The sequence below is a fragment of the Sarcophilus harrisii genome, chromosome 1 (assembly GCF_902635505.1).
Source record: "Sarcophilus harrisii chromosome 1, mSarHar1.11, whole genome shotgun sequence".
NCBI lineage: Eukaryota > Metazoa > Chordata > Mammalia > Dasyuromorphia > Dasyuridae > Sarcophilus > Sarcophilus harrisii.
In genome coordinates, this window is record NC_045426.1 from 610,401,934 (window position 1) to 610,426,330 (window position 24,397).

The 24,397-nt window shown below is 34.3% G+C and overlaps 2 protein-coding genes across 2 annotated transcripts in view; both read right to left on the minus strand.

The window, feature by feature from the left end:
• Positions 1 to 2,715, minus strand: part of LOC100915396 (uncharacterized protein C8orf76) — a 33,776-nt gene extending 31,061 nt beyond the window's left edge. The window contains exon 1 of the mRNA XM_003760366.4: positions 2,627 to 2,715. The gene's annotated coding sequence lies outside the window, so the exon portion shown is untranslated. The remainder of the gene's footprint in view (positions 1 to 2,626) is intronic.
• The window catches only part of ZHX1 (zinc fingers and homeoboxes 1), a 32,560-nt gene continuing 10,058 nt past the window's right edge, over positions 1,896 to 24,397 (minus strand). The window contains exon 2 of the mRNA XM_031947240.1: positions 1,896 to 5,708. Coding sequence (XP_031803100.1) covers positions 2,630 to 5,503 — 2,874 coding nt within the window. The 5' untranslated portion in view covers positions 5,504 to 5,708 and the 3' untranslated portion in view covers positions 1,896 to 2,629. The remainder of the gene's footprint in view (positions 5,709 to 24,397) is intronic.

A 24,397-nucleotide genomic window follows, 5' to 3' on the forward strand; every position in this document is an offset into this window, starting at 1 on the left:
TCCTTTATTCTTATTATTACTGAAATTACATGCATAGATTACATGTGTAACTGGTATATGCATAAACTATACATAAGCCTTGCATATGATATCTTTTAACTTGTACGAGTAGGGCCTCCAATAATTTATCAAAGATGCTTAATTTTAAAAAGTAGCTCCAATTTACTTACATGCTTTGTGACATATATATATATATATATATATATATATATATAGCTATACACAGACCTATTTCTATAAAAATGTGTATATATAGAAACAGGGGGGCATTGTGGGGTACAGGTTCTAGTATGCTTTTTTATTTGCAAAGCTAACATATGTGTATACAAACACATATATAGGTATATACAAGTGTATTTTATTTTATGCCTCTGGTAAAATTAACTCACATTTTAAATATATTAACAGAGTTGGCTATTTGAAAAAAAGTTGTGGTGGGTCTTTTAAAAATTATAATCTATTTTTTAAATCCAGATTTATCTTAGAAGAAATCTACAAGACACAATATGCATGTACAATATACATGAGTTTTTTTGAAAATTGTAGGATTGTTATGTGAATTTACTAACCAAAATTAGTATAATATTTACTATGCAATATAAATACTGCCCATGCAAACTTGCTAAAATAATATCACACTTTAGAATAGTGCAAAGAATCTCATATTTTTAGTAGATTTCAATGTCCCCAAAAAGGCCATCAAGTTATCTAAGATAAAGAAATCAACATAGCAGCAATTCTGCTGATTTATTTTGGCTGCATACATATTTTGTCTTTTTAAGAAATAATGAGGAAAGAAATCCTGTTAAAACACTTTGTGTACGTGGGTCAAAAAAAGGATTACTTAAATATTTCAGAGACTATAAAAAGGCAGAGGGAACTTTAGGAGTAATCTACCCAAAATTCTTAAGTTATGACTTATAATGGTTATGTTATGCTTTATAATCAGAAATGGAGTTGCAATAAAGTAGTTGCATTTTTAGTTTCATCTGTTTTCATGATCACAAATACATTAAATTTTTAAAACTAGAAAAGGGACCATTCAGTAGATCAAATGCTTGTGAACCTGGGGATAATGTAAAAGGCAAGAGTAAACAAAGAGAAGAAAGTTATAGATTTGGAAGAATGGGTGAGGAAAGAGACAATTGTGTATTTATGTATCATGTGCACAACAGTGAAAAAAAGGATGTTTTCCCTCTCCCATTTTATTTTGAGAACATTACAATATAATCAGACAGTATAATGTTACTTTTTGTAAATGTCCCACCATAATCCTTGATACTGATACCCTAACATATTTTATGACTGATGTATCATTTTTTAAACTGCATTTCTATCTTTGAAATAAATAAAATGTTGCAAACTACTAAGGAAAAGCCCCAGAACTTCTAATAACTTAAAATAACTCTAAGGATGAATATTGACAGTGACAAACAACCTTTAAGAATCAATATTTCTAACCTGAAATTAACTTTAAGACCTAAAACTACAGAAAAGTTACAAACAACTGAATTTTGGACAGAAATTAAAATTTGGGAAAGGGGCCAGACTTGAAAAAATTGAAAGTCTTTCAATCCTGAGTTCCTAATCTAAGCAAAGTTTTCATTTGGGGAGGTAAGATAAAAAAAAAATCATTGGAATCAAAAGGCTGGCACAAGTTTTACCTCTGTAATCTCCCAGGTGGTTCAACATTTGCAAGCCTCAATCTCATCTGTAACGTGGGAATAATATTAAGTCCGTTACCTCTCAGAAGCTTCACAAGAAAAATACTATGAACTGCTACACGTTATATAAATGTGAGCTTTTTTTATGAGATACTTTTAGCCTGGCACTCTGAAGATCCCTTTTAAAGAAGAATTGCAAATGCTTCATCTCCAAGACAAGAACAGCTATTAAAAAAAAAACAAAAAAAAAACTGCCTAATTAAACATGAATTCTGATATGAAATAGAATAGGTTTTTTGGCTTTTAATTGAACAGATGACTACTCTTACTACATGGAGCATTTTAATAAAATCTTAACTAAAGGCTAATAAGTTTAGTGAGGGTAGAAACAACAGAGTTCAATAAGGTTCTGAAATAAGAGAACAAAAATTTTCACCTAGTTTCCTAAAACTGAGCAATCCTCACCCCTGTAGTTATTCTTTCCTTCGGATATACTTTTCCCCTTCTTTTTAGTTTTCATTTTTGAATTCTTTCATTAAATAGGCAAAAAATGAAGCTTTAGTGAAGTGTGGATTCCAAAAAAAAAAAAAACAAAAACCCAAAACAACACATTTTAGTCATTTTTAGTCCCTTTCCCCAAAGGAGTGGGCAAAAATACAATTACATATTAATATTTGGTGGGAAAAGGGATAATTATTTTAAACCTTATATACTGCTGAATGACTCTTGGGACCATTAATTGTGGATGGAATAGAAAATGTTCAATCTTGATATGAAAGTAAACATATTCTTTTTAGTTAATTTGGAAACAAATTATTTTTGGCCATGCTAATAAAATCTGATCCCTTCATTAGATGAAGGAAAAGTCTAGAAGCTATTGCATCTGAAAGTCATTTAAACAACAAGATATCTCCAAATGTATATAGTTAAAAATTTACATATACAGGTATTTAAAAACTTACATTTTAATCATCTGATTTAGAGAGTTTCCGCTTAACATGCCGAGGGGGTTCCCAGGTATCACTATCATCTGTTTCTTCATCATCTTCTTCCTGATCATCTATTATCTCATCATCTTCTTCATTCTCCTCAAACAGCTCTATTCCTAACTCAGATCTCCTTTGTCTTTCTGCAAACCACTCTCTGACCTGCTCATAACCCATGTGTGATTTGGCAACAAGTTCATCAAGGTCTTGCTCATTAAGAAATTTGTGCTTCACATAATAATCCTTAAGTATTGCAGTTCCAGTTTTAAATTTTATGAGTGATGGTCCTCGATCCCAGTTGTTTATCCTTTTGCTTCCTCTAGGCCGCCCACGAGGTCTTCCCCTTCCTCTTCCCTTTGGTCTTCCTCTTCCCCTTCTCCTAAAGGAAGCCTGTCCATTCATACTATTTGAACTGGCACTCTGATAATAATAGTACCATTTTAAATTCCCATTTTTCCAAGCATATCGTGTATCTCCAAACCAACTAACAATATCTGTTCTAGCAAGCCCACTTTCCTCAGCCAGTTTGTCATATTCTTCTGGTGACGGCCACTGTGTTCGAACAAATGCACTTTTAAGTATGTGCAACTGCTCTGGTGATTTTTTACATACTTTGTTTGTGGTGGTCACTGACTTAGGGGCTGCAGATTCATCCTGAGGAGAGGCTTCTTCTCCAGCTTCTTCTTTGGAACTGCCTGCATTGCTTTCCTCTATTTCCGTTTTCTCTTCCTTTGAAACTTTGGATTTTTTTCTCTCTGTAAACCAGGCATCAATTTCTCTTCTGGTAAGTTTGGTTTGTGCTCTTAACCTGTTCAATTCTTCATCAGTAAGTACAGGATTATTGAGGAAACTTGCTTGGAGGACACGCAGCTGCTCAGAAGTTTTCTCTTTAAATTTTTGTGGAGTAAAGTCAGGGTAAGAATTGCCTGACTGTTTAGGCTGTGGAGCAACAACTGTTGGAGATTCTGCAGTCTCATCACTAGAGTCTATAATGATAGGGGTACAAGCTTCACTGTTGAGATGGATACACTGATTACTCTTGGAATTTCTCTGGTTATACCTCGTATCACTAAACCACTTTTTGATCTCACCTTTAGTCAGGCCTGTTATTTTCATAAGCCTGATCACCTCTGAGTCATGAGGAAACTGATTTTTAAGGTAGCTAACCTTTAATTCTGCCAGCTGTTCTTTTGTCTTTTTTGCCCGGATACCAAATGAATCAGGATTCACCAATGCAGTTTCATGCTTGATTAACTGAGTTGTTGGAGTTGGAGCTGGAGCTGGAGCTGGGGCTGGAGCTGGAGCTGGAGCTGGGGCTAAAGCTGAAGCTGAAGCTGAAGCTGGAGCTGAAGCTGAAGCTGGAGCTGGGGCTGAAGCTGGAGCTGGGACTGGGGCTGGGGCTGGGGCTGAGGCTGGAGTTGGGGCTGAAGCTGGGGCTGGGGCTGGAGCTGGAGCTGGAGCTGGAGCTGGAGCTGATGCTGGAGCTGATGCTGGAGTTGGGGCTGGTGCTGGAGTTGCAGCTACTGGCTTTGTTTCTGCACTAGGCTGAGCACTGTGCACCTGACTTTTTTGCATATGAGTTTGATTTGAAACTCCTGCAACTGTCAAAGCTATAGGTGTTGTTACTGGCAATTGGTTAGTACCCGCTACTTGTGTAAGGACCAGACCTGGTTGCCCAACTATTTGGCATGTCTGTAAAATGGAAGGTAAACCATTACTAGCTGCTGAAATATGTGTAGGAATCACTGTTATCGTTTGTGGTACAGTATGTACCGTACCATTGAATTGTTTTCTCCTTGCCTCTTCTACTTCTTCTGGAGTCCAACTAACACCATGTTTAAGGCGTTGTGCTGAAAACCATATCTTGATCTGTTCTTCTGTATATTTTGCTTGAGCAGATAGAACTGTTATTTCAGACATTGTTGGATAAGGAAATTTGTTGTAGGTGTTGAGCAAAAGAGGATTGTTATCCAAAGCAGCATTATAGGTAGGAATGCTATTAAGAGGGATTAAAACTTTAGGAATCAAGTTAGAATTCTGCTGAGCTGATACAGCTGCTGTTATCACCTGTGCTAGCCCAGGTTGAAGAACTGTTGCTGGGGTAACTACTGTGTTTGTGGTATTTGGATGTATACTATTTACAACAGAAGTACTTGTATTAGACTCAGATGCTGATGAAGTTGGATTTTTTACTGCTTCTTCATGACCTGATTTTATTTCATTCTCTTTCTCTTCTGGAATGTCTTCAGAGTTATGGAAAACTGCAATCCGTTTATTCTCTACTTTGTTTTTCATCATTTTCATTATAGGAGTTTTGCTGATAGAAATCCCTGATGAGGAAGTTTCTATAGATTCTATCTGATCTGAATTCTCCTCTTTAACAAAACTACCATCAAAAGTCAGATCATTAATTGTTTGCTCAAAGATTGTCTGATTATTTCGTTTCACCATAGTCAGCTTAAAATTCTCTTCTCCTGGATGATATTTTAAATTATGCTCAGAAAGCGCATCATATCTTTTGGTAAGAAAATTGCATTCAACACAAACATAAGATGAATTTAATACTATATTGGGATGCTCTGAATCTACATGAAAGGTAAACATGTTAAGATCTGGTGTTTGAAAAGTACAATATTTACATTCATAGCCACCTTCAACTTTTTTATTTTGTTGATTGTCAGACTCTGTAAGCTCTTGAACATCTTCATCACTTGAGATACTTTCTGCTGTTGCATTTTCTATTGGTGTAAGTACAGGGGGACCTTCATCCAAGTCTGATATCAATTCTAGGTCTGGATCCTGTTCACTAGCAAGGACCATGCAAGGTGTTGTTGATTTTCTTTTGCTTGCCATTCTGTTTCCGTGGGGAAAATCTCAACTGTGATTAGAAAGCAATGAAGATCAAACTCCTTTAGTTATCTTCATTTGAAGAAAATGGCTTTTGGTTCTGTAAGTCCATCCCATTTGCAACTTTTTCATAGTGCAATTAAGAAAAGAGCTTGTTGTTGGTAGTTGCAAAGCTGAATTGCTGAAACATTTGAAGCAAACATCCAATCACCTATATTAAAGGAAACAAGTTTTACAGTGAATGATTATGTTTTCTTTTAAATGAAGGTACAAAAACACTCTATAGAAATCAACTATAAAACACAGACAACAACCAGAAATTATGAGTAAATGTCATGTTTGTGAAAATTGCATAACACTTTAAGATGTGCAAATATATATATATATGTATAAATATATATTCACAGATACATATATATGAAAATATTCAAATTTGATCCTTTAAGAAAATTAAGAAAAAGTTATTACAAAATTTATACAATATAAAAAATATATATGTATACATATAGTGATTATTTTCTTCAAGAGAGAACTTATTCGCACCCTCATTCAGAGCTCATTTACCAAATTTGTTAGAATTTTGTAAAAATGAGAATAATCTGACTTCCTAATCCAAATAAAAGATTTGGGGAATAGATAGACACATAGACAGCAAAGAAATTATACCTGATTGTGAGAAAAGAAAAAAAAGTTAAGAAAAACAATTAGACATAACTCAGAAAGCAGAATCTAAGATCATTAAACATAGGGACAAACGGCTTCTCCATATCTTAAAAAGCCCAAAAAGTAGAACACAAAGATATTCATAATGACTGTGTTAAAGATTATTAAGAATTTCAACAGTCCCTTTAGCTTTTTAATTAGAAAAGAAATCTTCAGATTATATATTTTTTTTATAAAACAAATGACCATCTGGAACTCAAAATCAAAACCTATTCTTTGTGAGGTGCATGCTGTGTATTGGACAAAAATAATTTCAGTCCCTGTCCTCAAAGAATTTGCATTCTATTGGGAAGCTATTTATATATATGCAAAATAAAGACAAGGTGAATTTTGGGGAATAAGGGGTCTGTCAGCTAGAGAGTATGAGAAGGGAAAGAGTTCCTGTATAAAACTTAAAGCAGAGTGCTGAAGAAAACAAGGATTCTAAGAAATTGAGGTAAGGAGGATAAGCCTGCCTGGTATTCAAAGACAATGCAAAGGTCAGAAACAAGAGATGTTGTGTGTGAAAAACAGTAAGATGGTTGGATAAAAGAAGGGCTAAAAAGTGGAGTGATATAAAATTAATAATGAAAAGGTATTTTGTCATTAGGCTATGAAATTCTCTAATTCACTTTCTGATGTCAATAACATTTAGGATTTCCCTTCCTTTCACTGTCTAATGCTTCCTTGGATCCCTATGGCATCATTCCTACTCCTCCCTACTCATCTCCCGGTTTTCTCTGACAGTATCCCTAGACTGATCCATTTCATCTCCTGCCAAAAGGTTAGGCCCTATTTTTAACCCTAAAGCGATCAGGAGAATATAGTTTGAATTAATCAATCTTATTTTATTAAAACATTCTCTATAGGATCTATGCAAAAAAAGAAGTAGGTGTTATAGCATAAAATTGAAGAGAATTTGAAAGTTGATGAGGGAAATTTTCGGCAGCCGGATTTCAAGAATCTGAAAAAGAAAAGAGGGTAGCTGGGGAGCCAATCCAGGTTGGAGAAGCAATGATAGGTACCAGGTACTAGGTTTTTATTTTTGTCTTTTGAATTTCCTTTCCCCTCTCCTCAGAATCACTATTATATGCCTTCACCTCTAATCCAGGTTAGGAATCTGAAACTAATATTTGGGACCTGATGGAAATCCTGTCTTCCAACAGGTATGGATGGAGAAGTAGGGGACAAAAGAGAAGCCTTTACTCCTTATAGAAATAGGAGATGCTTCTGGAATTCCAAGGTGAAACTCTCAATGAATTTCACTTAAAAAAAAAAAGTCAAGGTGTAAGACTAGGAAGATAAAGCTAATTTAATGAAGGACCTTGAAGATAAAACTTTTTTTTTTTTTAAAGAGTAATTCAGTTTCAATTGATCAATGATGGATAGAAGCAGCTACACCCAAGAAAAAACACTGGGAAATGAATGTAAACTGTATCTTTGTTTTTCTTCCAGGTTATTTTTACCTTTTGAATCCAATTCTTCCTGTGCAACAAGAGAACTGTTTGGTTCTGCACACATATATTGTATCTAGGATATACTGTGACATATTTAGCATGTATAGGACTGCTTGCCATCTGGGGGAGAGGTGGAGGGAAGGAGGGGAAAAATCGGAACAGAAGTGAGTGCAAGGGATAATGTTGTAAAAAATTACCCAGGCATGGGTTCTGTCAATAAAAAGTTATAATTATTAAAAAAAATTAAAAAATAAAAAAAGAGTAATCAAGAGTCAAGGATTTGGGGATTACTAATACAAGAGAATTTAAGTGCTTGAAGATACACAATTCTATTTTTATGGGCCATTTGTTGAATCATAGAAATTGGAAATATTTTCATCAATTAATTTTTACCTATAATGGAATTTGATCTGTAACATACAAGTTATTAAAATAACTCTAAATACAAACATGTGTATGAATTATGGGAGGTATTTTACTAAAAGCTGATGCAATGGGGAGATAATCAGGGAAAATTCTGATCCCCTGAATTCCCCCCCATCCTCAAACAGGTTGATGAAATTATAAGGACATGAAACTTTGTCAAAAGGACTTCCAAAGGAGCTAGAAATGTGCCTTACCCATTTGCTGAGAAATCCAAGTCCCTGACTGGTTCCCCAGTGACTAGGAGACGGCTCTTTTGGTTTAATTGACTAAGGTCCAGGAAGCCATACTCTTGTTGAAGGAACCAGTCTTATGGCCTACAAGAGAGCTGTCTAGCCTTTTTTCCCTCCTTGAATCCCAGAGTACAGCAAGGTGTGAGAGGGAGTTTTCACCTATCCTTTCCTACCCCCTTAGATCTACAGTTCCTGGATGACATTTTTGGTCTGCTTCCTCTTTTGAGCACAGGATAGAAAGACAAGATAGAAAGGTAATATATTTTTCTAATCTCAGGCCTAGAAATCTGAAGGGAAATATAAATTAGAAATTTTATCTACATCATCAATATAATATGGTTGCAGAAGCCACCTCGACTTTGATGATATCCAGTAGATAAGAACACACTATTTCTTGAGACAAATGATTTTATTTTTTTGCCCCCCCCAAAAAAAAAACAATTACAGTTGTCCAGAAGTAGAATTGATTGGATTAGGAATCAGTGGATAACCCATCATTGAAGAGCTTCAGATAAAGGTTGAATGGTAAGTAAAATAAATAAAACCTTCCTTAAAGTGACTGGAATTGAACTCTGATCCTCCTAACTTCAGGGCCAGTGATCTATCCACTGTGCCATTTAGCTGCTCCTCAACTGTAATTATTAGTAAATTTTTCTTTATTTGTGGCCTACCAAATCTGCCTCTCTGCAATTTATATGTACTTCTGCTGACTGGGGACAAAGAAAACAACTCTAATCCCTTCTTCCACATGACAACCTTCTGAGCACTAGAATCATTCCTACCCCCACCCTCTTGTAATATCTGGGGCTAGCTCTCTAGAAGACCTCGGGATCAGGCAAAGTCCTTGGTCTTAGGGTGGAGAAGTGAAGGAGGCAGGAAAGCCACCACTTGGCTGGTCCAAGATGGTGCCTGGAGTCTGGAGTTTGGAGCCTGAAATCTTCTCAGGCTGAGAGTTGCTGCTAAGAGCTATAGCCGAGAGAACCCTCTGTCTCTGGGACTCCCTTAAATACCCCAGTACAACTACATTACCATACCACACTGGGCATGCGCAGCTGTAGAACATCACATCACCATATTACCCTAAGTATACGCCAACTAGATTGACCATATCATTACATTACATCAAGTATGTGCTTAGAGAACCACCATCTCACACTGAGTGGATACTTAACTACAAGCACCCTGCTGTCTTAGATTCAAGTATACCCTTTCAGAGTTCAGGCCCACTACACCCTCTCATTTAAATCTCTTTTCTAAGAGAAGATTTCTTATGAAATCCTCTAGATTTTCACTGACCTTTCTAAAATGTGACATCCAGGCTATCATAAGATCATTGACCTTGAACTGGAGAGTTAAAGAAAGGCTAAAAAAATGTGATATAAAAATAACTATTATTATATAGTACAAAATGAAGAATATGAGAAAATTAAAGAAACATGGGAAGATTTTTATGAACACAATGGCTCCATTATAAAAAAATAGGATCATTAAGAGGAATCCAAATTGAACAACTGAAAAACCAAAGATCTCCCAGAGACCAGATAATAAAATACATCTCCCTTCTTATGGCAGGCAGGTTAATTGGATGTAGGGATAGAAGGGAGACCTACTGGGGCAGAATGTTAGATTATAAATGAGATCATTATACTGTTTTAATTAGCAGTTTTCCTTGTTACAAGGAAGAATTCAAGTGAATAGGACAAAGGAGGATTTTCCCCACAACAACTGTGACACCAACAAATGGCACCAAGAAAACATTTTTTAAAATAAAATAAGAATTCTCAGATCTAGATACAAATATTCTAAATAATGAGCTGACCATGACAGATTAGAGAGTCTGGGACTAGCACCATCAGACTTCTGGATACTATGTTTCTAATTAAATAGCTTAGGATCATGTTAGCCTTTCTGGATGTGCCATCATTGACTCTTAAGACTAAAGTACAAAAGAACCCGTAGATTTTTGCTATATAATCTACTTTATATCAAAGTCGTTCCCAAACTATATTTATGCAGTTGACTCTGAACTCTGAAGTATATAATAGATTCTATTTTACGTGCCAAATGTTAGGAGGGAAATTGACAAATAGAAACAAATCTGAGACATGAAAAGACAGGAAACCATGCTTTTCAATTTATCATCTTTTCCTTTAAACATGTTTTTTTTTCTCAAATTTTCCTACTTCTATTAAAGGCACCATCAATCTTCCAGTCTTTAAGGTTCATAACCATAGCATTATCCTTGACTTCTCACTCTCCTTCACCACAAGCAGTTGCTAAATTTTATCATATCATTTATATCTAACTCTTCTATCTACTCTTATAGCCATCCCTGTTCATATCTTCATGGCCTATTGCCTAGATTGCAACATCTCCTGAAATAGTCTCTCTGCCTCATCTTTCCCCATACCATATTATCTTTCACACAGCTGCCACAATGATTTCCTTAATTGACAATCTGACCATATCCCTTCTATCCTCAATAAAATATAGTAACTCCTTGTTGCCTCTTTAGTTTGTAAAGCCTTTTACAACCTTGCCTCCCTGTCTTGCATTCTGTGATATAGCCAAATTGATCTTCTCAAGGTTTCTCAGACATGATATTCCATCCCTATTCTCTATGCCTTTACATTGCTTATTCTCCCAGGCCTGAAAAGCACTAACTCTTCCACTGTGATTCATAAATTTCCTCTATTCCTTTCAGACAAAACTGTTACCCTACGTATGTTCTTTCTTTATGAGGTCTTCCTTAATCCCTCCAATTTAGGCTAGTGTCCTCTTTTACTACACTGTATTTATTCTCTTCATATTTATTCTTTATATTCTTATATGTAGTGCTTGCTTCCCCTGTAGCATCTAAACTCCTTGAGAGTAGGGACTATTTAATTCTTTTTATTGTATGTACATTATCTATTATAGTGTCTAATATATGGAAGGTACTTAATAAATATTTGCTAATTGACTGATTTAGGGATTGACTGAAGAGCCTGGAAATGTTTATGGTTCAGGCAAACTGGCCTATTTGTGGTTTCTCATACATGACATTCTATTTCCCATCTCCTGTGGCTTTGCACAGGCCCTATTCCTAAAATTCAATTTCCTAACTTCTGCTTCAGAAGCTCTAGTGTCTTTCAAAACGTAGTTCAAATGCCAATTCCTACATGGTACATTCATGATCCTCTTCCAACTATTAATCTTCCCCCCAAAACTATCTTCTATTTATTTGTTTCCCCCAATAAAATGTAAGATCCTCAATAGGGACTGTTTTGAGTTTGGTCTTTGCATCCTTAATAACTGGCACAATATAGGCAATTAATAGACAATAAATAAACCCCTGTTCATTGACTTACTATGAGGGACATAATTATTTTCATTTTTTTAGTGTTTTAAATTTTTTTTTTCATATACTTAAAATGCTGTTAAGTACACAAAATACACAGAGTTGTTCTATTTTGTTTTAGAGATCAGAACAAGGAACTATAGGTAGAAGTTTGAAGAGAAGCATAAGTCTTGTCATCTTCCAATTGGGGTACCTCTTCCCTTTGCAAATTTGCTTCAAAGAACATACAACAATGACCACAAATCAAATCATAATCACAATTCATTAATGAGAGAATCTAGTCTTAGGAATTTGAGCTCTGTAACAGCAATCTCTTTACATAATTTGAATTTGGATTTCCTGTTGACTACTTTTGTTCTATATTTCACAAATTAAAAACCATTCTCCTCAGTAAAAGAAAACAGAAGCAAAGTAGTTTGTCAGTTCTGCTTTTTCTGTCTTTGGCTATTTTGCTATTCACATCAAGAAGATATTCAATTCAATTCAATTCCCTTTCTTGATCATCTTTTCCCTTCGGCTCCAAAGCTTAAAATACTACCATTAAAAATAATTTTAGTATTCTCTACAAGTTTCATATAATTTTCTCCCTTAGGCCTTCCTGAAACTAGTCTTCCAGAGTCTTTTTACAATTTTTGATCCTAATATCTATTCTTGCTTGCTTGTTTCCTAGGAATCCTTTTAAAATGCCCTCTATTCAGCCACATTTATCTCTGAAGACACTTCTACTTCATCAGAATCTTTACATTCTCTTATCTCTCTCTGAGTCAGTTTTCCTTTCAGTCTCAGGTTATGGAGTCATACTTATCCTATCTTTAAACTTTCTTAGGTTCATATTTCCAAAGTCTAAAGGTACACATTAAATTATGCATAGTATTTTCTATCACAAAATTCTAAGACTGAAAAAATCAAGACCTTATTACTTTTTCACCACCCTGATCTTTTAAGGTTACTTCTTTCACCTAAGACAGAAATTGTCACCAAAGCAAGTTGCTCTGCTTATAGCAGAGAGGACAACAGTAGAAATCTGGATGGTTGAAGTCACAATTGTATCCCCCCTTTCAGTCCTGATAGTCTGTGACAAGAACTCATCACTCAAGTCTTCCAACTAGTCTAGAAACCTATGTTCCCACCATGATATCACCATTTTGTCAATCTGAAAACTTTTCTTTGTCATTTTTGCTTGTGTTTATTTCTCATTCACCTATCCTTTCTCTTCAACTTTCATAGAAATGACTTGAATATTCCCACAGTTTAACTATTTAGTCATTTTGATTGTAATTTCAACTAAAGAAATTGTAGTTGCAAACCACTGGAGGGTTTTAATGGGAAGGCAAAAGCAACTTATATGTCAAATATTATGTCTCCAGTATGCCTGCAATATGGGCATTGGCTTAAAATTAGAAGATCGACATTGAAATTCTAATTTTATGCATCCTTTTCAGATTATGATGCAATAAAAATTATGTATAGTAAAGGATCATGGATAAACAGACCAAAAATTAATTGAAAACTAAATAATCTAATCCTAAAAAAAGAATGGGTCAAATAACAAGTCATATAGTAATCAATATTTTCATCCCAAAGAATAACAATAATGAGACAACATACCAAAATTTATGCATCCCAAAACAGTTCTTAAGGGAAATTTTATATCTCTAGCTGCTTACATGAATAAAATACAGAAAAAATGAATCAATAAATTGAATATGCAACTTAAAAAAATTAGAAAAAAGAATAAATCTAAAATCCCCAATTAAATACCAAATTAGAAATTCTAAAAATAAAAGGAAAAATTAATAAAGCTGAAAGTTAAGAAAATTATTGAACTAATAAATAAAACTAAGAGTTGGTTTTATGAAAAAATTAACAAAATAGATAAACATTGATTTGATTGATTTGATTAGAAAACAGAAAGAGAGAAATCAAATTACCAGTATCAAAAATGAAAGGGTGGGGGCATAGCCAAGATGACGCTTCTTTCTGAGCTCTCCTACTACCCTCACATTAATTACAAAATTCAGCCTTTGAAATAGTGCTTGACTGATAGAATCCTCGAATATTGAGAGTGCAGCAAATTACCAGCAGAAGATAATTTTGAAGATTGACAGAAAAGGTCTGTTTTGATTAGGCGCAAGCATGGGAGGAGGCCAGGTACAGGCAGGGAAGAAGAGCACGGAGGTCAGTGCAAGCTGAGCAGGGTGGGGAGGGAGGGTTGTCTCCATGGGGTAAAGAATCTATGGAGAGGACTCTACCACAGTGCTGGCTTCTCTGCCCTGGTGGCAAGCCAGTAGATCAGCAAAGAAGTTATAAAACATCCAACACAAATGCAAAAGGTAAAGAGTGATCCCCAAAGCACAGGAGTCTCATGGGACCTGGTCACACCCACCCAGCACTGGGAGTGACTCAGCCCAATCCCAGTGTAGCGAACTGTCACTTCCTGGTCTGTAGAGGAAGCTTGGAACCTCCTTGCCCTAAAAACAGATACCAACATTTTTTTAAAAAATGAGTTAAAACAAGAGAACTGTATAAATATGTACATATATATTGTATTTTAGATATACTTTAACATGTTTAACATGTATGAAACTGCCTGCCATCTAGGGGAGGAGGTGGAGGGAAGGAAGGGAAAAGTTGGAGCAGAAGGGATTGCAAGGGTCAATGATGAAAAATTACCCATACATATGGTTCTGTCAATAAAAAACTATAATAAAAAAAATGAGTTAAAAGGCAAAATGAGCTCTAATAATAGATAGCTTCTCTAGTGAAAGAGAACATATTTCAAACCCTGAGCAGACTAAAAGCAGATTGTTTCCAGATGAAGCCCCAAAGGGTGATATAATCTAGTCCCCACCGCACAAGGCTCTCCTAGAAGAAATTTAAAAAGATCTTAAAAGAGAGGTAGAAGAAAAATGGGGTAAGGAAAGAGCTTGGAAAAGGCATATAACTCATTAAAAGAAAGATTTGATAAAGTGGAAAAAGAAAACAATTCCCTGAAATGTGAAATGAGAAAGGTAAAGAACTCCCAGGAAAACAGAATTTGTGAACTGGAAAAAGAAAATAACTCCTTAAAATTTTTTTGTGAAAAAAATTCCAAAGAACAAAATAACTAATTTAAAAACTCAATTGGACAAATACAAAAAGAAATAAAAAAGTAAATGAAGAAAATAATTCATTAAAAATCAGAACTGAACAAATGGAAATGAATGACATCAAGAATCAGTCAAACAAAACAAAAAAAAGTGAAAGAAATGTTAAATACCTACTTGGGAAAACAACAGACCTGGAAAATAGATCTAGGAGAGATAATCTAAGGATTATTGTACTCCCTAAAAATCATGGTAAAAAAAAAAGAGTCTAAACACTATTTTTCAGGAAATCATAAAAGAGAACTGCCCAGATGTCATAGAACCAAAAGGTAAAATAGTCATTGAAAGAATTCATTGAACACCTCCTGAAAGAGATCCCAAAATTAAAATTCCAAGGAACATTGTGGCTAAATTTCAGAACTATCAGACCAAGGGAAAAATATCACAAGCAGCCAGAAAAAAACAATTCAAATACCAAGGAGTCACAATAAGGATTATTCAGGATCTAGCAGCTTCTACATAAAGGATGGAAGGGCCTGGAATCTGACTTTCCAAAAGGCAAAGGAATTTGGAATGCAGCCAGGAATAAACTACCTAGCTAAACTGAGCATTTTCTTCCAGGAAAGAATTTGGACATTCAATGAAACAGGTGAATTCCATTTATTCCTGATGAAAAAACCAGAGCTAAACAAAAAAATATGACCTTCAAATACAGGGCCCAAGAGAAGCATAAAAAGGTAAAAAGAACTCTTTAGAACTGTATTTCTGGTATGGGCATATAGAGAGAGTGCATATATAATTTGATTTTATTGTTATAATATAAAAAAAAACACCTAGATGTGGAAAGGATATTGTAGCAGAAAAAAAGCGAAAAAGTGGAGGTAAAAAGAGGGAAATTATATCTCAAAGGAAACCTATTGTATCTGAGGGAAAGAAGGGAGAGGGATGAACATTGTGTGAATCTTATTCTCATCAGATCTGGCTCAGAGAAAAAAATATTAGACATATTTGATTTGATTAGATATATTTGAAACTTCTCTCATCTCATTGAAAAGTGGGAGAGGAAAGGCAAAAAAGGAAGGGGTAGGCTAAATAGAAGGGAATACAGAAATAGTAGGGGAAAGGTGTAATAAGGGGGAGGGCCTCTTAAGGGGAAGGGATTCCAAAGGGGAAGGCTGCTTGAGGCAAGTGGTGCCCTTAAGTTAAATACTGGGGAGGGGGATAAGGAAAGAGAAAAGTATAATCTGAGGATAAGAAGATGGCAGGAAATACAGAATTAGCAGTGTTAATCATACATGTGAATGGGATGAACTCTTCCATAAAGCAGAGGCAGACAGCAGATTGGATTAAAGCAGATAGCAGAATCCTACAATATGTCGTTTATAGGAAACACATTTAAAGCAGAGTGATACATACAGAATAAAAGTAAAAGGCTGGAGCAGAATCCATTATGCTTCAGATGAAATAAAAAAATCAGGGGTAGCCATCCTGATCTCAGATCAAGCAAAAGCAAAAGTTGATCTAATTAAAAGAGATAAGGAAGGAAACTGTATCTTACTAAAGGGTACCACAGATAATGAAGCAATATCAATACTAAACATATGCACCAAATGGTATTCCTAAAGGAGAAGTTAAGAGAGCAGCAAGAAGAAATACACAGCAAAACTATAATAGTGGGAGATGTCAACCTTGCATTCTCAGAATTAGATAAATCAAACCACAAAATAAATAAGAAAGAAGTTAAAGAGGTAAATAGAATACTAGAAAAGTTAGTTTCTCTTTGGAGAAAACTGAATGGATACAGAAAGGAATACACTTTCTTCTCGACAGCTTATGGAACCTATACAAAAACTGACCATGTATTAGGACATAGGCACCTCAAAATCAAATGCAGAAAGGCAGATATAGTAAATTCATTCTTTTCAGATCACAATGCAATAAAAACTACATTCAACAAAAAGCTAGGGGTAAATAAACCAAAAAGTAATTGGAAACTAAATAATCTCATCCTAAAAAATGAAGGGTGAAACAGGAAATCATAGACATAATTAATAATTTCATCCAAGCGAATGACAATAATGAGAGAACATATCAAAATTTGTGGAATGCAGCCAAAGAGGTAATAAGAGGAATTTTTTTATCTCTAGAGGCTTACTTGCATAAAATAGAGAAAAAGCAGATCAATAAAATTGGGCTTGCAACTAAAAAAAAAAAAAAAACTAGAAAAGGAACAAATTAAAAACCCCCAATCAAATACTAAACTTGAAATTCTAAAAATAAAAGGAGAGATTAATAAAATTGAAAGTAAAAAAACTATTGAATTAATAAATAAAACTAAGAGTTGGTTCTATGAAAAAAGTCAACAAAATAGATAAACCTTTGGTAAATTTGATTAGAAAAAGGAAAGAGGAAAATCAAATTGTTGATCTTAAAAATGAAAAGAGAGAACTTTCCACTAATGAAAAGGAAATTAGAGCAATAATTAGGAGTTTCTTTGCCGAACTTTATGCCAATAAACTTGATAACCTAAGTGAGATGGATGAATACCTACAAAAATATAGGATATGCCTAGATTAACAAAGGAGGAAATACATTGCTTAAATAATCCCATTTTAGAAAAAGAAATAGAACAAGCTATTAATTAACTCCTTAAGAAAAAATCCCCAGGACCAGATGGATTTACATGTGAATTCTACCAAATATTTAAAGAACAATTAACCCCAATACTATATAAATTATTTGAAAAAATAGGGAGTGAAGGAGTCCTATCAAATTCCTTTTATGACACAGACATGGTATTGATACCTAAACTAGGTAAGATGCAAACAGAGAAAGAAAATAATAGCTCAACTGCCCTAATGACTATTGATGCAAAAATCTTAAATAAAATATTAGCAAAAGATTACAGAAAAGCATCCCCAGGATAATGCACTATGATCAAGTAAGATTTATACTAGGAATGCAGGGCTGGTTCAATATTAGGAAAACTATTAGCATAATTGACTATAGCAATAACCAAATTAACAAAAATCATATGATCACCTCAATAGATGCAGAAAAAGCATTTGATAAAATCCAACAACCATTCCTATTAAAAACATTAGAAAGTATAGGAATAAATGGATTTTCCTTAAAAGTCAGTAACATCTATTTAAAACCATCAGTAAGCATCATATGTAATGGGGATAAACTGGAACCATTCCCAATAAGATCAGGAGTGAAACAAGATTGCCCACTATCACCATTACTATTCAATATTGTATTAGAAATGCTAGCTTTGGCAATAAGAGATGAATAAGAGATTAAAGGAATTAGAATAGGTAATAAGGAAACCAAATTATCACTCTTTGCAGAAGATGTGATATACTTACAGAACCCCAAAGAACCTACTAAAAAGCTATTAGAAATAATTTTAGCAAAGTTGTAGGATACAAAATAAATCCACAGAAATCATCTGCATTTTTATACATCACTAACAAAATCCAATAGCAAGAGATACAAAGAGAAATTCCATTTAAAGTAACTGCCGATAGTATAAAATATTTGGGAATCTATCTGCCAAGGGAAAGTCAGGAGCTATATAAGCAAAACTACAAAACACTTTCCACACAAAGTCATATCTAACCAACTGGAAAAATATTAAGTGTTCTTGGATAGGTTGAGCAAATATAATAAAGATGACAATACTACCTAATCTATTTATTTAGTGCTATACCAATCAAACTCCCAAGAAACTATCTTACTGACCTGGAAAAAATAACAACACAACTCATCTAGAAGATGAGTCAAGAATTTCAAGGGAAGCAATGAAAAGAAAATCAAATGAAGGTGGCCTATCTGAACCAGATCTAAAACTATATTATATAGCAGTGGTCATCAAAACCATTTGGTACTGGCTAAGAAATAGACTAGTTGATAAGTGGAATATGTTAGGTTCACAGGACAAAATAGTCAATAACTATAGCAATCTAGTATTTGACAAACTCAAAGACCCCAGCTTTTGGGATATGAATTCATTATTTGACAAAAACTGCTGGGAAAATTGGAAACTAGTATGGCAGAAACTAGGCATTGACCCACACTTAACACCATATACCAAGATAAGATCAAAATGGGTTCATGATCTAGATATAAAGAACAAGATTATAAATAAATTAGAAGAACATAGGATAGTTTACCTCTCAGACCTGTGGAAAAGGAAGGAACTTGTGACAAAAGAATTACTAGAGATCACAAAATAGAAAATTTTGATTACATTAAGTAAAAAAGTTTTTGTACAAACAAAACTAATGCAGACTAGATTAGAAGGGAAGCAATAAATTGGAAAAACATTTTTATATTCAAAGGATCTGATATATATTCCAAAATATATAGAGAATTGACTCAAATGTATAAGAAATAAAGCCATTCTCCAGTTGATAAATGATCAGAGGATATGAACAGACAATTTTCAGATGAAGAAATTGAAATTATTTCCAGTCATATGAAGAGGTGCTCCAAATCATTATTGATCAAAAAATGTAAATTAAGACAACTCTGAGATACCACTATACACATGTCAGATTGGCTAAGATGACAGGAAAAGATCATGATGAATGTTGGAGGGGATGTGAGAAAACTGGGACACTGACACATTGTTGGTGGAACTGTGAATGGATCCAAACATTCTAGAGAGCAGTTTGGACCTATGTTAGAATCCTTACAAAGTGTTAACTCATTAGAGTTGATAGAGATAATATTTGATTTAGCATGGTTCAGTATGACTGATCTGATCTTACAAGGAGATGTTATGGGCCAGAACTTGAAACAAGGTACTAAGTGGAATTGAGGAGACAATGTTTAAATCTAATTTAGAATTGATTTAATCCTACAACAAATAATGGTTTCCCAGTGATATAATGATTAGTGTGTACTCGGTGAACAGCATATAAGCAAGAAGCTCTCAGAGCCAGACACAGAGCACTCTGGGAAATACAGAAGCCCACAAGCCCACTCTTGGAGGTGGAGTCAGATTTATTCCAACTTTCACCTTGGTGCTGGCTGGAGACATTTAGAAGAAGTGAAGCTGAAGCTGGCAGAGGCAAAAGATTAGCAGCAAAAGCTCTTAGAATCAAGGAAGGAGAAAATAAACGTTTGGATTTTATCAGCTGGCTGCATTTGAAGTGATTATTGATCTGAACTGAAACTAAGGTTGCTTCCAGAAAACCTCCCCAAGAAACCTGCTCCCAGAGAGAACCATTGTATTTTAAAGAAGAGAACACCACAGAACTATGCTCAAAAAATTATCAAACTGTGCATACCCTTTGATCCAGCAGTGTTAATACTGGGCTTATATCCCAAAGAGATATTAAAGGAGGGAAAGGGACCCACTTGTGCAAAAATGTTTGAGGCAGCCCTTTTCATAGTGGCAAGAAACTGGAAACTGAATGGATGCCCATCAATTGGAGAATGGTTGGGTAAATTGTGGTATAAGAATGTTATGGAATATTATTGTCCTGTAAGAAATGACCAGCAAGATGAATACAGAGAGGCCTGGAGAGACTTACATGAACTAATGCTAAGTGAAATAAACAGAACCAAGAGATCATTATACATGGCAACAAGAAGATTATATGATGATCAACTCTGATGGACATGGTTCTCTTCAACAATGCGATTATTCAAACCAGTTCCAACTGTTCAGTAAAGAAAAGAATCAGCTACATTCAGAGAGAGAACAATAGGAAATGAGTGTGGACCATAACATAGCATTTCCACTCTTTCTGTTATTGTCTTCTTGCATTTCTGTTTTCCTTCTCAGGTTTCTTTCTTTCTTTTTTTCTAGATAAGATTTTTCTTATGCAGCAAGATAACTGTATAAATATGTATACACATATTGGATTTAACATATACTTTAACATATTTAACATGTATTGGACTACCTGCCATCTAGGGGAGAGGGTGGGGGGGAAGGAGGAGAAAAGTTGGAACAGAAGATTTTCCAAGAGTCAATGTTGAAAAATTACCCATGCATATATTTTGTAAATAAAAAGCTATAATAACAATTTTTTTTAAATGAAGAAAAAACCAGACCTTGTCTTTTGTCAGTGACCCAATCCAGGACCTTCCCAGGCTCGCCATTAGGTGGGCTAAGCTTTTTTTAGAGGGGAAAGCAGTTAACCTAATGACCCAAAGTCCTTTCCCTTTCAAGAGGACTCAGCCCTAATTTTGATTAGTTATAAGTCTAGTGCTATGAGTTTAGAGGATTATACTCCTCTAGGGATCTGGGGAAGGGAAAGCCTGTCAGGGAGAGGGAAAAAGTATTGGTTTTTTTTTTTACTGTTCACAAACTTTGGTACAAGTCTGTCTTGTTTCATATTTTTATTTAATTAAATAAAACTTGTATCATTGGTCAAAAAAAAGAAAAGAAAAGAATGAACTTGCCACTAATGAAGAAGAAATGCCTATATATCTGAAAATCTAAGTGAAATGGATGAATATTTGGAAAAATATAGGTTGCCCTGATTAACAGAAGAGGAAATAAAATACCTAAATAGTTCCCTTTTTTAAAAAGTAGCTTTTTATTTTCAAAATATATGCAATGATAGTTTTCAACATTCAGCCTTGCAAAACTTTGTGCTCCAAATTTTTCTCCCTCTCTTTCCCCACACCCTCCTCTAGGCAGCAAGTAATCCAATAAATGTTTAATTTAATGTTTAACATGTGCAGTCCATCTATACATATTTGCACATTTATCATACTGCACCAAAAAACCAGATCAAAAAGGAAAAATGAGAAAGAAAACAAAAAGCAAGCAAACAACAACAACAAAAAGATGAAAATATTATGTTGTGCTCCACATTCAGTCCCCACAGTCCTCTTTCTGGATGCAGATGGCTATAGCCATCATAAGTCTATTGGAATTGGCCTGAATCACCTCATTGTTAAAAAGAGCCATATCCATCAGAGTTGATCATCACATTATTTTGTTGCCATGTACATTGTTTTCTTGGGTCTACTCATTTAGCATCAGTTCATGTGAGTTTCTCCAGACCTTTCTGGAACATCTTGCTGATCATTTCTTATGGAACAATAATATTCCATAGCATTAATATATCATAACTTATTCATCCATTCCTCAACTGATGGGAATTCACACAGTTTCTAGTTCCTTGCCACCACAAAAAGGGCTACTTCAAACATTTTTGCACGTGTGGAGTCCTTTTCCCTTTTTTATGATAATAGTCCCATTTTAGAAGAAGAAATTGAAAAATAGATGAAGTCATCCTACCAAATTCCTTTTATGACACAGATATGATGCTGATACCTAAACTAGGAAGGGCCAACAGAGAAAGAAAATTATAGAATAATTTCCCTAATGAATACTGATGCAAAATCAAATAGAATATTAATGAAGAAATTGCAAGCAACAAATCACTAGCATAACACATTCTGACTAAGTAAGATTTATATCAAGAATGCAGGGCTAGTTCGATATCAGGAAAACTATCAGCATAATTGACTATATCAATAACAAAACTAACAGAAATTGTATGATTATTTCAATGAAGAAAAGCATTTGACAAAATTCAACACCCATTCCTAATAAAAACACTAGAAAACATAGGAATAAATGGAGTTTTCCTTAAAATGATAGGTAGCATCTACCTAAAACCATCAGCAAGCATTATATGTAATGGGAATAAGCTAGAAACATTCCTAATAGGATCAGAGATGACATAAGGTTATCCGTTATTACCAATTACCAATATTACTAAATATTGTTCTAGAAATGTTAGCTTTAGCAATAAGAAGAAAAAGAAATTGAAGGAGAGTAATGAGGAAACAAAGTAATGAGGAAACAAAGCTATCACTCTTTGCAAATGATATGATGGTATGTTTAAAGAAGCTTAGAAAATCAACTAGAAACTACTAGAAACAATTAACAACTTTAGCAAAGTTGCAGGATATAAAATAAACCCATATAAATCATCAGCATTTCTCTATATCACCAATAAAGCCTAGCAGCAAGAAATGGAGAAATCCCATTTAAAATAACTATAGACAATATAAAATATCTGATTACCTGCCAAGACAAAGTCAGGAACTAGTTGAACACAATCACAAACAAATAAAGTTAGATCTAAACAACTGGAAAAATATTAATTGCTCATGATGAGAATTAATGATAAAATGACAATTCTATCTAAATTAATCTACTTATTTAGTGCCATACCAATTAAACTGCCAAAAAATTACTTTATAAAACTAGAAAAAATAATAACAAAATTCATCTGGAAAAACAAAAGGTCAAGAATATCAAGGAAATTAATGGAAAAAATGCAAAGGAAAGTGGCCTAGCCACGTCAGACCTAAAACTATATTATAAAACCATGGTCATCAAAACCATTTGGTATTGGCTAAGAAATAGAGTAATCGTGAAATAGGTTAGGTCCATGAACAAACTAGTCAATGACTACAGCAATCTACTTAGTGTTTGATAAACTTAAAGATTCTAGGTTTTAAAGATTCTAACCATTTGACAGTAATTACTGGGCAAAATGGAAAAGAATATGGAGTATGGCCAATATCTAACACCCTATACCAAGGTAAGGTTGAAATGGGTTCATGATTTAGACATAAAGAGTAATACTATAAGCAAATTAATAGAGCAAGGGATAGTCTACCTATTAGATCTGTGGAGAAGGGAGGAGTTTATGGCCAAAGAAGAATTAGAGAACATTATAAAATGCAAAATACATACTTTTAATTACATTAAATTAAAAAGATTTTGCACAAAGTCAAAGCAGCCAAGATTAGAAAGAAAGCAGAAAGCTGGAAAAAAAATTTTATAACCAGTGTTTTGATATATAGAGAATTAACTCAAATTTATAAGAATATGTCATTTCTTAATTGATAAATGGTCAAAATAATGAAAAATTAAAGCCATCTAAAGTCATATGAAAAAAATGCTCTAAATTGCTATTGATTAGAAAAACGCAAATTAAGACAGATACCACTTCACATCTCTCAGACTGGCTAAAATGACAGGAAAAGATAATGATAATTGAGGGGATGTGGGAAAACTGGTATACTAATATACTGTTGGTGGAATTGTGAAACGATCTAATCAGTCTGGAGAGCAATTTGGAACTATGCCCAAAGGGCTATCAAACTATGCATACCCTTTGATCCAATAGTCTCACTAATAGGTCTGTATCCCAAAGAGATCATTAAAAAAGAGAAAAGGACTTTTATGTGCAAAAATGTTTGTAGTAGCTCTTTTAGTAGTGGCAAAGAACTAGAAAATGAATGGATGCCTATCAGTTGGGGAATGGCTGAATAAGTTATAGTATATGAAGATAGTGGAATACTACTATACTAAAAAAAATTACGAGCCTGATTTCAGAAAGGCCTGGACAGACTTACATGAACCAATGCTGAGTAAAGTGAGAAGAACCAGGAGAACATTGTACACAGTAACTAGATTAGTTATGATCAACTGTGATGGACATGGCTCTTCCCAATAATGTGGTGATTCAAGGCAATTTCAATAGATTTGGGATGAAAAACGCCAATCACCTCCAGAAAGAGAACTATGGGGACTGTGGATAGAAGAATAATATTTTCACCTTTTTTGTTTGTTTGTTTGTTTTCTTTCTTGTGGTATTTCTTCCTTT